At 47.8% G+C, this 15,580-nt stretch overlaps 1 protein-coding gene across 1 annotated transcript in view; it reads right to left on the bottom strand.

The window, feature by feature from the left end:
- Positions 1-323: 323 nt before the first annotated feature.
- Positions 324-15,580, bottom strand: part of LOC307089348 (sodium- and chloride-dependent betaine transporter-like) — an 18,418-nt gene continuing 3,161 nt past the window's right edge. The window contains exons 5-16 of the mRNA XM_079755566.1: positions 14,875-14,974; positions 13,860-13,913; positions 12,830-12,950; positions 11,224-11,358; positions 7,862-7,965; positions 7,541-7,665; positions 6,873-6,985; positions 6,034-6,171; positions 5,323-5,425; positions 3,181-3,281; positions 1,193-1,339; positions 324-889 (exon numbers count right to left, since the gene is read on the bottom strand). Coding sequence (XP_079611692.1) covers positions 731-889; positions 1,193-1,339; positions 3,181-3,281; positions 5,323-5,425; positions 6,034-6,171; positions 6,873-6,985; positions 7,541-7,665; positions 7,862-7,965; positions 11,224-11,358; positions 12,830-12,950; positions 13,860-13,913; positions 14,875-14,974 — 1,400 coding nt within the window. The 3' untranslated portion in view covers positions 324-730. The remainder of the gene's footprint in view (positions 890-1,192; positions 1,340-3,180; positions 3,282-5,322; positions 5,426-6,033; positions 6,172-6,872; positions 6,986-7,540; positions 7,666-7,861; positions 7,966-11,223; positions 11,359-12,829; positions 12,951-13,859; positions 13,914-14,874; positions 14,975-15,580) is intronic.

The raw sequence follows: 15,580 nt of genomic DNA, 5'->3' as shown, positions 1-15,580 counted from the left end.
TCCCCCTCCTCCCCCTCCTCCTCTCCCCTCTCTCCCTCCCCCCCCTCCTCCTCCTCCTCCTCCCCCTCCTCCTCTCCTCTCTCCCCCTCTTCCCCCCCTCCTCCTCCTCCTCCTCCCCATCTCCTCTCTCCCCCTCCTCCCCCCCTCCTCCTCCCCCTCCTCCTCCCCCTCCTCTCCCCTCCCCCCTCTTTAATTGAATGCCAGTGATGATCATCCGATCATCACGATCGCCCCCGCCCCCCATGACATCATTCACATAGCCCCCGCCCCCCATGACATCATTCACATAGCCCCCGCCCATCAGAGGGACTCTGTGACCCCTTTCCAGATGTTTCTGCTAAGGCTTGTTTGAAGTGTGTGTGTGATGTGTTCATTCATTCATTGAGAAGTCGGGGAAGTTTAAACATTGAATGCGGTACATATTGTCCCGCTGAAATATACATATTCACTACTCGTAAAGAAACGGTTTGTTATGTTGTTAATGCACTGTTTATATACAGCATACTGTATACATACTGTTTATACATTTTTTTGGTTTAGTTTTTACAAAAATGATTATATAACATGTAGTATATAAAGTAAAATGCTCTTACAAAGCCAAAATTAAAAATGGGAAAAGACACTTGATAAAAACGATAAAAACGATGTAAACATGAAGTGGCTGCATTCAAGAACGCGCAGAACAGCGTCTTACAAGCCTTCATTATTCTTCAGTGCCTCCCCGTCACGGCTACACTCCGCTGACGCCGTCCATCGCCATCTTGTCCTCGGCTGCGGCGGGGGGCGTGGCCTGGGCCCTGAAGATGACCCGCTTACACAGAGAGAGCACCGGCCGCTGGGGGCGGGCCTGCCTCAGAGAGCTGCAGGGCGTCGTCAGCCTATCAGGGTCCTGAGGGGCAGCAACAAGGAGGGAGTGGGATGGAGCGCGTGACGCACATAATGCACGCGCGCACGCACAAATGCACATACATACATTCACACACACACACACACACGCACACACACAAAAACAAACACACACTCGAAGACACAAAGATACACTATGATATCAGCCGAGCCCAAATCATAATCATCATCATCATCATCATCCTCCTCATTGTCACGTCCAATCAGATCGCACACGTGCCTTCTCCGTCATTTGCCCTCCGATTCAGCATGGAGGGGGGGAGGGGTCAGAGGGGCGCAGACTCACCTTCAGGGCGGCCACACCGATGAACACGGCGACGCACAGGAGGGGGAGGGCGACCAGCAGCAAGCCGAAGAGTGCCATGGCGGTGCCCATCTTGTACTCAGGGTCTACCGTGAAGGCCCCGCTCTGCAGCTCGAACACCATGGTGGCCTGCAGGGGGCAGCAGAGCGGTCAGAGCCAGACGCCGCCATGTGGTCGTTACAGTGAAGGAGAGGTTTGTACTCAGCACCAGGTCACTGAGAGATGCACTGTCCCACTTTATTATACTCAGCACCAGGTCACTGAGAGATGTACTGTCCCACTTTATTATACTCAACACCAGGTCACTGAGAGATGCACTGTCCCACTTTATTATACTCAACACCAGGTCACTGAGAGATGTACTGTCCCACTTTATTATACTCAACACCAGGTCACTGAGAGATGTACTGTCCCACTTTATTATACTCAACACCAGGTCACTGAGAGATACACTGTCCCACTTTATTATACTCAGCACCAGGTCACTGAGAGATGCACTGTCCCACTTTATTATACTCAACACCAGGTCACTGAGAGATGTACTGTCCCACTTTATTATACTCAACACCAGGTCACTGAGAGATGTACTGTCCCACTTTATTATACTCAGCACCAGGTCACTGAGAGATACACTGTCCCACTTTATTATACTCAGCACCAGGTCACTGAGAGATACACTGTCCCACTTTATTATACTCAGCACCAGGTCACTGAGAGATACACTGTCCCACTTTATTATACTCAGCACCAGGTCACTGAGAGATACACTGTCCCACTTTATTATACTCAGCACCAGGTCACTGAGAGATACACTGTCCCACTTTATTATACTCAGCACCAGGTCACTGAGAGATACACTGTCCCACTTTATTATACTCAGCACCAGGTCACTGAGAGATGCACTGTCCCACTTTATTATACTCAGCACCAGGTCACTGAGAGATGCACTGTCCCACTTTATTATACTCAGCACCAGGTCACTGAGAGATACACTGTCCCACTTTATTATACTCAGCACCAGGTCACTGAGAGATACACTGTCCCACTTTATTATACTCAGCACCAGGTCACTGAGAGATACACTGTCCCACTTTATTATACTCAACACCAGGTCACTGAGAGATGCACTGTCCCACTTTATTATACTCAACACCAGGTCACTGAGAGATACACTGTCCCACTTTATTATACTCAACACCAGGTCACTGAGAGATGTACTGTCCCACTTTATTATACTCAACACCAGGTCACTGAGAGATGTACTGTCCCACTTTATTATACTCAACACCAGGTCCATGAGAGATGTACTGTCCCACTTTATTATACTCAACACCAGGTCACTGAGAGATGTACTGTCCCTACTGTCCGTCTAGAAAGCGCCCAATTTCTTTGTATAGGCGACTGTACAATGACAATAAAGGCTTATGTTATCTTATCTTATCTTACAAGAAGTATACAAGAGCAAGCAAACTTCCTAAAAGTACCGCTTGGCAATAGGACAGCCCTGGGCTTCTGCATAGAGTCAACTCCTCCCATAATTAGGAATCAATGTTCAGGCACCGTGGTGGAATGTGATGCCTGTTCAAAAGGACAAGCATTCATCAAAAACCACAGTGAGGGCGCGCCATCAATACAGGAAGTCTGATTTCATGCATCAACGCCAATTCAGTGTTAAACTGACCCTGGGCTACTCTGCGCGTGTGTGCGTGCGTCCGTGCGCGTGCGGGCGCATGTGTGTGAGTGTGTGAGTGTACCCTTTGATCACTCTTTCTTAAATGCAGCATGTGTTGCCTCATGCTTATAATTACTTGGCAAATTGACCCCAACCTGCTGTCGTCAACACATTCTCAACGGCCCTTCATGAATCAGCCCCACAAGGAGAACAGGTACGACGGAAAAGAGGAGAGGAAGGAGAAGGATGGGAGGAGGAGAGCAGAAACGAGGAAGACTTTGGTCCCGGTGACCCTCACCATGCAGATGAGGGGTGTGACAAACATCCAGCAGTACTTGAGCACGGGGAACGGCCGGTAGCCAATCATATCCTCAATGTTGTCCATGAAACGGTCCGCACCTGGGAATTCAGCGGGAGAAATATCAACGTAGTTGGGTGAATCAAAGCTGTAATGGAGACGTCGTCAGGGTAGAACTAGAGATCGATAGTGGTGGAGGAGGGAGGAGGAGGAATAACCTTATGTGTGAGAGAGGTTGTGATGATGAATTGTTGTCTCTGCTATTGTGAAGTGAAGTACAGGCCATTGGGGACTTGAAGGTTGAGTTGAAATGCCTTTTACAACGTCAGGGTTAGTGAGAGCTAGCATGGCTCCTGGTCTACAGCTAATGGTCTCAAGTTTGTCCTGTCAATTAATAATGTTATTATTATATTCAATATCGTTATCATGATTATAAGGGATATTATTATTATTATTTAGATCCATATTAATAAGGTTAATAATTCAATTAATCCTTGTATTTTATTGTCATAATTAACCTTCAATTTAAAGTTTTTGAAATGTTTAATTAAGTGTTGCACAAGTGTGTACAACTGACTGCACTCTTTGTTTTGTGGGTTCCTCACACACCTGCAGGTATTGATTACCAACATGGATTTCAACAGCTGCAAACACCTGTTACATGATGGGCAAAGCGATTCATCAACACCGCTTCCCTTTCAAAACTATCTGGACTGGTGTGTTTTGAAATGAACCACATAAACCAGTTGTGAGTGACTGAGAGTGTGTGAGAGAGAGAGATAATGAAAGAGCAAGGATAGAGAGAGAGGAATGAGGAAATGAGGACAAAACAAATGGGTGAAACTTTAGGATTAAAACCTATTAGTGGGCACGACCAAAAGAAAACTGACACTAAAAGTTATAATGAGAGACGAAAAATGTGACGCAAAAGAAAGTCAATGTAGGACTACGACTTGTTGGACGTCCACACGTCGACTTAACAAAGTACAGAACCTGGTTTGGTCCCAGAAAGCACCTGAGTAGCAAATTAAACTTTGTTTTGATGTTCCGTGTAAAAGTACGCTGCCGCACTGTCCCAATTTCTCCAAAATGTGGAGACCTAAGCAAAGCATATTTGCATACAGCAGCACAATATCCTCCCAGGATTATCCTGCTGAGGCAGAGAGGCAGAACAAATGCCCCAATATTTCCTTTTTGGAGAAGGTGGGGGTAAGTTATTAGCATTAGAAAGAGCTGCGCTTTGCAGGGGGGAGGGGGGTGGGGGGGGTCCCAGCCATGACGAGCAGTATGAAGATATACAAGACCATCAACTTCAGATTACAACGAAATGAAGATAGCCCTGGCTTTGCCAAGAAGAAGCATTTAAATGTTTAAGAGAGGGACATCCTCCGACCAGCCTCCTCTGAAATGATCCTCATCTTAACGATGCACACATAAGAGAGAAAGAAATAAAGAAATAAAGAAAGTAAGTAGTAGTAAATACATGAAAAGCCTTAGAGTACCAATAGTCATCCCTCTCAATTCAAACGATGCTAATCCTATCTGCTACATTAAAGGACCTAGAGGGTTCGAGGGGTAAAGGGGGGGAGTAGGAAAGCACCCATTTTTTAAAGGTGACATCATATACCACCAGGTGTGAGTGTGATTAGCCCTTACAAGCCGTTTTGAAAATCTGCCTCTTCTGACATCACTAACGGACGTGTCCACCTAGATGTGCACTGGATAGATCAGTTCACCAGCCCACCCAGTGGACTGAAGCAAACGTTGCTCATCTATCCAGCATACATCTAGGGGGACACACCCACAGATTTTCAAAACGGCTTGTAACGGCTCACCACACTCACACCTGGTGGTATAATATGTCACCTTTAACCAAATCGCATCCCCTCCTCCACCTTCCCCGTCCGCCCTGCGTTTCTCATCGTTTCTCAGTCCCACACCTTCCTCACACAGAGGCAGGCCCTGTTGAACAGATAACCTCCCAGAGCACTGCACTCACCAATAGACGGATTGCTATGCCGTTTTTTCCACCAGTTAAACTCAGACCATAGCTCTTTAATCGTACATCCAGCACCTGTAACACGCTATGCCTGCGTACGCGGCGGGCCCGGTGTACGGGTGTCTGAAGGTGTGAGCACCCACCGTAGACCCAGCTGATGACCACACACTGGAAGGAGGCGATGAAGAGCAGGCTGACTCCGCTGGGGCCATACGTGTCCACCATTTGGAACAGGAGCGACCCACCCTGGAGACACAAACACAACCTTTAGAAATGGGTAGAAAAATAAAGTACGACGCGCGTGTGGTCGTCTCCTGACTATTGATGGGTGTTCTTTGCTCGCACTCACGTCTGTATTTCCTAGGGAAATATGTTTTATCAAACAACAACAAGCAGCGATCCACTTTATCTTTGTGTGCTCCGGTTCCTATTGTTACTCTGCCCTCTGGTGGTGGAGCCATGGCGGCGTCCTGGGTCTCGTGGCGTTTGACTGCCAGCCGAAGGGTTCGGGTCCACGACCTGCCTGTGTGTCTGTGACAGACGATTCGAAACCCTACCTTGCTCCTTAATGACATGAATGGAGTTCACTGCGAGTGGCTTTGTATTAAAGCGTCTGTATAAACCTGTAGTAGTTTCCTGGAACTAGAGCGTTGCTTAAGAACAAAACACGCTCAAACACGAGTCAATCCATTCAGGGAGGTACTTAGACGACCTTCTGTCGTCTGAATATGATATTTCTATAACTGTAGCTCAAACTCAAGCCTCTCAGGGCTGCTAATGGGAAGAGGTCCACAGTGCAGCTCTGAGGACTGCCCAGTGAACGGTGTGTGTGTGTGAGGTGAGCGGAGGCCCACCTCTGTGAGGAACGGGAGGCCCAGGAGGAAGCAGACCACCGCGATGGCCAGAACCAGCAGCTCCCGTCGGCCCTTCCTTCTCAGCTGCCCTGGGAACAGGTCTGTGATGGCCGTAGCCAGGCTCTCAACACACACAAACTGGTGGCCCGGGGCAGAGTCACATGCACGCACGCACGCACGCACGCACGCACGCACACACACACACACACACACACACAGGCACGCACGCACGCACACACACAGGCACGCACGCACGCATGCACAACCACACACACAGACACGCACGCACGCACACACACACAGGCACGCACGCACACACGCACATCACATACACACACACACACACTCACACACACACACACAAACACATGCGCACATGTAATGGCTGCAAAGCATGGATGAAAGCGAAGAATGTGAATGGTTTCAGCTTTTTTTTCGAACACATTTGCACACCCACAAACCATTTAGAAACATCTACTCAAGTACCATATCGCAAATACCAGATGGCGACGAAGTGATTGATCGTAAACACCGCGTGCGGTTTCAAAATGGGCCGTCTACAGTGGTTTTAAGCGATCAAATTCAACTTTGATGAACAACAATGTTTTTAGAATGCTGAAATCAGTTGAGTCTCAGCTTTTAATTGATATATAGCAGGGGGGGGGGGGGGGGCGTGGCTGAAGATGAAGAGGCTCACAAACATAACAATATAAGCCGACCACGTTTTCCTATCATTAGCTCATTAATATTCATAGTAGCATGAATATTCAAATACATATTCATATTCATATCACCATTTATATTAATATCATCCTCATCACCATCATCATCATATTCACCTGACTGTCCAGGCCGAGGAAGAGGATCATGAGGAAGAAGAGCACCGCCCAGAAGTTGGACCCGGGCAGCATGGACAGGGCCTTGGGGTAGGCGATGAAGACCAGGCCGGGCCCTGGGGTCAGAGAGGCCACATGAGCTCATAGCTCCTCCGGTCACTCTTGACTCAAAACCATGAAACTAAACGTCTCATTCCATGTCTTAGCACGATACGCCATCTGGTGGACATCAGAGCACATTGCCGGGCTTTGGGGCGATTAAATGCACATCATACCGAACGTATGCATTGCTGAACAGGGGGGTGGATATTATTTTGATCAGGATTAAGTCCTTCTGCAGGTGTCGACACCATGGTGGTGTTAAAGGGGACATATTATACCACCAGGTGTAGGTGTGATTAGCCGTTACAAGCAAAGTTTTGAAAATGTGCCTCTTCTGACATCACAAGTGGGTGTGTCCACCTAGATGTGTGCTGCATAGATCAGTCCACCAGTCTACCCAGTGGACTGTGGCGAACGTTGCGCATCTATCCGTCACACATCTAGGTGGACACGCACGCTAGCCTTGTGTAACGGCTTACCACGCTCACACCTGTATAATGTGTCCCCTTTAGGAGATGAGAGGACATGAAGCGCCCTTTGAACAGAGAACAGAGCAGTGAACATCTCACCGCTGGACATGATGTCGGACATTTCCACCCCTAGCGAGTGGGCCATGAAGCCCATGATGGAGAACACCGCGAAGCCCGCGAAGATGCTGGTGGCGCTGTTCAGACAGCAGAGGGCGTAGGTGTCCCTGCAGACAGGCAGCGGGTCAAACCAAGGTTCAGTGTGTGCGTGTGTGTGCATTGATATGAACGAGTGAGTAGTGAGTCCATTTGTGTGTACATGTGTTTGTATGTCAATGTATGTGTGTGTTATTGTGCCTCTGTGTATGCGCGTGTGCGTGTGTGTGTGTGTGTGTGTGCGTGCGTGCGCATGTGTCCACTGACCGGTAGCAGTCGTTGTTGTACTTGTTGTAGCTGCCCAGCGCCGTGAGGACGCCCTGACAGACAGCATAGGAGAAGAACACCTGGGTACCTGCATCACGCCACACCTGGAGAGAGAGGGGGGGGGGGGGGGAGAGGGAGAGAGAGAGAGAGAGGGGGGAGAGAGAGAGAGGGGGAGAGAGAGAGAGAGAGAGGGGGGGGAGAGAGAGAGAGAGAGTGGGGGAGAGAGAGAGAGAGAGAGGGGGGAGAGAGAGGGGTGAGAGAGAGCGAGGGGGGAGAGAGAGAGAGAGAGAGAGAGAGGAGGGAAAGAGAGAGAGAGAGAGAGAGAGAGAGAGAGAGAGAGAGAGAGAGGGGGGGGGGGGAGAGAGAGAGAGAGAGAGAGAGAGAGAGAGAGGGAGGGGGAAGGAAGAAAGAAATTAAGAAAGAAAAGGAAATGAAAAAATTAATTAAAAAATCTTAGGAATGAATCAATGAAATGAAAAAAAATTGAAATCAAGAAATCATGAATGAAACCCCAACATCAGACAAAGAGAGAGCTTTCAGAGAGGAGGCGGCACCTATGATATGTTCAGAAACTGAGCAGCTGAAACAATCTCAAACATCTGGAATCCATTCACCAGGTCGGTTGTAAAGCCGTTAAAATATGTTTGTAACGCGTACATTAATAACGACATCGCCGAAGTAAAGCTGTAGCTTTTCATGTGCTTGTGAGTTTGTGGTTGTGTGTTTGTGTTTGTCTGTGTGTTGATGTATGTATGTATGTGTGTATGTGGTTTTGAGTTCATATGCATGTATTAATTATAAGTCTGTTTGGTTTCAAATGCATGTGTGTGTGTGTGTGTGTGTGTTCATACATGTGCATATGTGCGCGTGTCTGCATGTCTGCGTGTGAACCACAGAGAGGATGTTACTGTGAGTGTGAGAGTGTGTGTGTGTGTGTGTGTGTGTGTGATGTTGGAGTTTACGGCTGCGGTGTTTCACTCAGTCTGCTTTCCCTGTGTCTCCACATCTGGCTGTCATTAGAGACACCGCTGCTTTGTGCACAACACCCCACCGTGCACCAGATGAGGCTGGAGCCCCCCCCTCTCTGGCCCTAGCCCTAGAGCCCCTCCCCTCTCTACAGCCCTAGCCCCAGAGCCCCTCCCCTCTCTACAGCCCTAGCCCCAGAGCCCCTCCCCTCTCTACAGCCCTAGCCCCAGAGCCCCTCCCCTCTCTACAGCCCTAGCCCCAGAGCCCCTCCCCTCTCTACAGCCCTAGCCCCAGAGCCCCTCCCCTCTCTACAGCCCTAGCCCCAGAGCCCCTCCCCTCTCTACAGCCCTAGCCCTAGAGCCCCTCCCCTCTCTACAGCCCTAGCCCCAGAGCCCCTCCCCTCTCTACAGCCCTAGCCCTAGAGCCCCTCCCCTCTCTACAGCCCTAGCCCCAGAGCCCCTCCCCTCTCTACAGCCCTAGCCCCAGAGCCCCTCCCCTCTCTACAGCCCTAGCCCCAGAGCCCCTCTCTCTACAGCCCTGCCTCATCGGCCTCTGGATAAACACTGAGGTTTGAGGACATTCAACTGCTGCCCGCAACGCAGCTTTCTTCTCAAGGCAATGGGAAACGTCATATATGCGCACAGAAACACACACACACACTCACATACTCGCGCATGCCTGTGCACACACACATACATGCACGCTCTTTTTTGTGTGTGTGAGTTGGGTTCAAACAACACACACACACACGCACACACAGACACACAGACACACATACACACAAACACACAAGCACACACACACACACACACACACACACACACACACACACACACACACACACAGAATAGGAAAAACACACATAAAACAAACGCTCTGATAACGACTGCAATCCAGTTCTAATTGCCGTTGCCCATTTTCAGACGTCTTGACACATGCCTGAAATGTATAGATTAGAAACTTGGACACAATTCATAGACACGCTTTAGCTTAGAAACCGCCGGCAGTTCGAATCCATGAAATGAACCCTTTGTTTTCAAGTTTGACCCCTGAAGCTGTGAACTGAGAACTGTATGAAGAGAGCAGAGTGGGGGAGGGCAGAATGTCCTTTCTGTTGTGCACATGTTGTATGACTCAAATGCTCATTTTGTCCCAAAATGCCTGTACAAACATCCCGGCAACACATCCGGTATCACAGCAGTGAGACAGCTCTGCTGTTTGTGACAGTAGACAGCAGAATGCCTTCTAAGTATCCTTTCACATTGAACACATATGATTAAGCTGTGGCATTGAACCCGCTAATACCAGTATATACAACCTGCAAACATATTTTAGTGTCAATGTCCCATTTTGTAAAACTAGTTGACTATCACAGGCTGTTGTTGCAGTGTTTTCCTAGTTCCTCTGAAACGGTTGGGCAGTTGGTTTTCTTGATAGAACCTCACTTCCTGGAGGAAAGGGATATTGAAGATGAGCTTATCTCTTTGTAATAACACTCCTTATGTAACTCCAGGCCATGTTCCAGCCGTCTGACCCAGAGCCAAACAGTGCATTTCCCTTTTCCTAGATAAAGATAGCAGGATGATCAAATTACTAGAAAGCAGATTAAATCTCACTTAAATGCGGATGACCACAGACATAATTTGTTTATGTTTTAAACATAGTTATATGTCTTATTGGATTTTCAACATAGTTATCTATGCCATTTTGTCACTGTTACTAAAATAAGAATGTAAAGATTGAAAACAGGGGTTAAATCCAAGGTTTTTTTCCAGTCTGCCAAACAACATTCCACTCGGGCCCTAACGCTGCGTTTCATCTTCTGTGATGTCCAAGAGCCTTTTAGGATACTGTCAACGTCACAATGAGGGGACAGCGGCAGCAAGCAATCAGCAGCATTTAGTGAAAAAGGTGTTCAGAATAACAGCAATCCATCCACAACTCAATCGACCCAGGGAATCAGGCAGAGACCAAGGTGCTGTATTGCTTCTGTCGACATTCATGGCAGGTGTGCACAGCCCTAATTCATCTCAGACAGAACCACTACAAAGAAGTGATTCGACGAATGACATTGGTAACGGATGTTTAAGTGCAGACATGAGAGACCCTCTGACCCTTTAAGATCCTGAATCCACACAGTCAGTGCTGATGATGCACCGGGACCAGTCGTCATGGGGACTCCATTTTCTGCATTGAACCTATCCTGAGCTCGGAGCTAGGGCCAGTGTGCTGTCTGCTTCACAGGGCGTGGCGCCCGGTAACCATTGGTTACGGGCATGGCAGGGGGGATGGGTTTCAGCACCCAGGGGAAGCCCACGAGTGTGCGTACGTGCGTCTGTGAGTGTCACATGGTGTCACAGTGTGCCGACCCGTGGCGTTGGGCAGGGCGGTCGTACCGTGGGGTCGCCGATCTTGGAGATGTCTGGAATCAGGTAGTACTTGATGCCCGTCATGGCACCCGGGAGAGTGATCCCGCGGAGGAAGAGGATGATCAGCATCAGGTAGGGGAAGGTGGCGGTGAAGTACACCACCTGGGAGAACCGCATGGGGGCACACACGCACACACACACACACGCACACGCACACACACACACACACGGAAGCGCACACACACACACACATGGAAGCACACACACACACACACACGCACACACACACAGAAGCACACACACACGGAAGCACACACACACACAAACACGCACACACACGGAAGCACACACACACACAAACACACGCACACACACACACGGAAGCACACACACACACACACATGCATATAAGTACACATATGAATACATATAGTACACACTCACAGAAGCACACACACACATGCACGCACACACATACACAGAAGCACGCACATGCATGCACACACACATTCTCACAAAAACACCCACCCACACAAACACACACACACACACACACATATAAACATTAACATATACAAATATACAAACAAACACACACACACAAAGATAAACATATGAAAGTCCGCAAAATGTCTTGATCAATTCAAAACCTTGGTGATGAATGTAAAAAATAAAACGATTACATGTCTCTCTGCTTTGCACACAATTTCTGTCTGTTTGAAAAATCATTACAGTTTACTGTCGCTGACTTCTGGACAAGAAAGCAAGAAAACCTGCTCAACTAGCGAATTAAATGTCATTTGTTTGGCAGGAAGGACGGAACCTGGGAAAGTAGCCAGAAGCTCGTCCCAAGCTCAAACAAAAGATTTTCGGTTCAAATTTCCTATCATCAACCGTCTATAGATCTAGCTCCACCACTTATCCTTAAGGGGTTTACACTTTTCACATTTCAAGCAGCTAATAATAACCTAGGCAAAATATTGTCTATCAGACCATGGAGGCAAAATATTCCCTCAGACATATTTTAAAGGGGACATATCATACCACCAGGTGTGAGTGTGATTAGCCATTACAAGCCGTTTTCAAAATGTGCTGCATTGTGACATCACAGGTGGGCGTGTCCACCTAGATGTGTGACAGATAGATGAGCAACATTTGCTACAGTCCACTGGGTACGCTGGTAGACTGATCTATCCAGCGCACATCTAGGTGGACACGCCCACCTGTGATGTCACAATGCTGCACATTTTCAAACCTGCTTGTAATGGCTAATCACACTCACACCTGGTGGTATGATATGTCCCCTTTAAGGTTCATCTTGTATTTAGCGTCAAAAATGCCTAAATCAAATAGATGACCTTGGCAGATCGTGATTATTGAATCCAAAAGAGCTCTGATTGGCTCAGGATATAGCCAATCAGTCACCGTGAATCAGGAGTGTTAGGAGAGTAGAGTTAGGTTAGATTTCACAATTTGGCCAAAGTATGACTTAGGCAGCTACGCTCTGAGGCTTACGATATTAGAAAACAGCAGCATGTTGCGTTCCCCCTTAAAGTGGTTGAATCTGCACCCAGTGTGGCTGACTCAATACTTTGAAGGAAGCAGTGGGCTAAAGGTGTGACGGCGCCCCCACCTTCCCAGTGGATCGGATCCCCTTGAAGACACATAAGTAGCAGAGCACCCAGGCCAGCAGCAGACACCCCACTAGCTCCCAGTGGAGCGCTGACCCCCCGGAGAGCCCACTGACACGGAACCTACCGGCAACAAGTTGACACAGGTTAGGATAAGGACACATCGGCACAAGCTTACACACGCATACACAGGTGTAGGTGTAAATGTTATGAAATGATTATTATTATCGTGATTTAGAACAAACCACGTCCAACAGCTACTGATAAGATGTTGTGCAGTCCAACCCTCATGGGAAAGGCTTAAAGAGTTAATATAAACCAAAATACTGTTTGAGTCTCACAAAGTGTTGGGGAACATGTCTTTGTTATTCATAACAAGTTGTAAAACAGGAGAAATCCTCTGTAAAGCACGAGGAGACTTCAGGTTGAAGAGTCTTCCAATAGCTCCAGTGAGTGGGACTTCCCTCACACTCGCTTCTATGCTAAAAACTGTAACTCACAGGTAGAACTTCCCCAGCTAAAACAGGGGCAATAATCATCAATAATCGCACAATCAAACCATTTCAACGGCTGCATAACTTAAAAACCCTGTGGGAACCACATGTTGTTCAGATAGCAGTTATATGCCATACGAGGAACACTGAAGCAGCTCACACATAAATATGTGTTTGTACACGTTTTCACGTGAAGACTGTGACTTTTGTCAAAGAAGACATCTGTGACGCATTAGTAGGATCAGTGGATAAAGAAATCAGTGGATCCATCTGGACAAGTCGAGACAGGCACTCTGGACGGATGGGTTGGGTTCTGCGTGTTGTGTTGGTCCTTGGCCGTAATGCCGTCGTGTTGATTATTGTATAGAAATGAATCATTTAGTGTATTGGTGTATATAAGTCTGCTTTGAGATTAATGGTTTTATTGAATGACAATAGTTATACGTTATGTGTGTGTGCGCGTGGGTGCCTGTGTGTGCCTGTGTGTGCCTGTGTGCGTGCGTGCGTGCGTGCGTGCGTGTGTGTGTGTGCGTCTTACATCCAAAACTCCTCCTCAGGAGTCCTCTTCAGTGGGAGGGAAACTGTGGTATTGCTGGAGAGGAGGATAAAGAAGATCAAATTCAAATCTGAGGTCAAACCGCCAAAACACATATTTACTACTTAAATGGAATTCCCTTAAAGGGGAAACGTCTTCTCCGTGAAGACATTGTGGCCTTCAACATCAACATTTCCCCAAAAAAGAGATAGACTTAGAGAGTACCGTTAGTACGGTTAATGTATTCGGTCCGCAATATGCCTTCTCCATTGGTCTGATTAGGAAAAGTAAAGTTTCTTTTGGAGCTTGGTAGTCCTGCCCACTTTGACAACAATCAGCTGGAGCCACATTTCAAACGACAAATCTGTGGGACTTTATGGACTTAAATCATATTTGTTTTCTATTCGGGCAGCTAAGGCACAAGTATAAGGCATGACCGTTTTCCCTTATATTACAGAAACAGATGAGCCTGTTTAAAACATGCCTAAAGGAGCTCAAAGCATTCCTCAGTAGACTGTAGCTGGGAAGCTGGTGAACAAAGACTTCTGCTCTCTGCTGCCACATCCATGATTTCAGCACTGGCTCAATAAAACCCAGTGATGTTGCTTTGTTTAGCTTAGGGGTCATGCTCAGTTTGATGAAAAACACAAGACTCCATAGTGAGAGTAATATTTTTTGGGGGGGTTTCTGGATCGTTTAGCTTGTTTCATGAAATGCGTTCAATTAACATAACAAAATCATTTCAAACGCATCACTTGTGTACATTATGCACTTTTTGTCACGTACGCGCCCACAGTAAGCTCCTGAAATGTATAACATCCTGATAAAAGTTGACTGACATTTTCAATACCGGTAAACAAATTTCTTCCAGCAATAAATCCTGTGTGAGAGTGACTTGAACTCACACTGTTTTTTCATGAACGCATTGTAAAGGCTGCATTAAGAAGGTGTTCCCACGATCCCATTGATTTCTCCCTGACAGAATGGTGGTATTATGGGCTGTGTGAGTGGGACTCACAAAAAACTCATAGAGTCCTCATAGTATTGCGCTGAGTCGTTGGGCCACAGCCAGCTGGAGTTCTCATCGCTCTGGTCGTAATCGATGTCATAGCACTGGTCTGGAAGGGAAGAGCGCAGAGAGAGAGAGGAGAAGGAAGACAGGAAGACAGGAAGACAGGAAGACAGGAAGACAGGAAGACGAGGTGGCGAAGGGGACAGGGAGTCAAACACAGGTGCGTGCATGCGTGCAAACATGATCCAACACGAGGCACTGCGTTGATCCCCCACGGGAGAAACAGGGCAGGTCTCTAATGCACACAATCACACAACCTCACTGAGGCATGTACAACACACTCCAAGGGGCCCGGACCCTCGCCTACAACAGAACAGAAATACACAGCGTGCTGCGACCACGGACAGCAGTGTGTACTCACCCACAGTGTGTGTGTGTGTGTGTGTATGTGTGTGTGCTTGTGTGTGTGTGTGTGTGCTTGTGTGTGTGTGTGTGCTTGTGTGTGTGTGTGTGTGTTTTTACATGTGTGTGTGCGTGTGTGCTTCTGTGTGTGTGTGTGTGTGTGTGCTTGTGTGTATGTGTGTGTGTGTGTATGTGTGTGTGTGGGGGGGGGTCTGTGTGTGTGTGTGTGTGTGTGTGTGTGTGTGTGTGTGTGTGTGTGTGTGTGTGTGTGTGTGTGTGTGTGAGTCTGCGTGGGTCCTTCTGCGTGCGT

The sequence above is a fragment of the Pollachius pollachius genome, assembly GCF_949987615.1.
Source record: "Pollachius pollachius genome assembly, chromosome: 18".
In the NCBI taxonomy this organism is placed as follows: domain Eukaryota; kingdom Metazoa; phylum Chordata; class Actinopteri; order Gadiformes; family Gadidae; genus Pollachius; species Pollachius pollachius.
The sequence above is the reverse complement of the archived record's forward strand: the minus strand, read 5'-3'. Positions and strand labels throughout refer to the sequence as shown.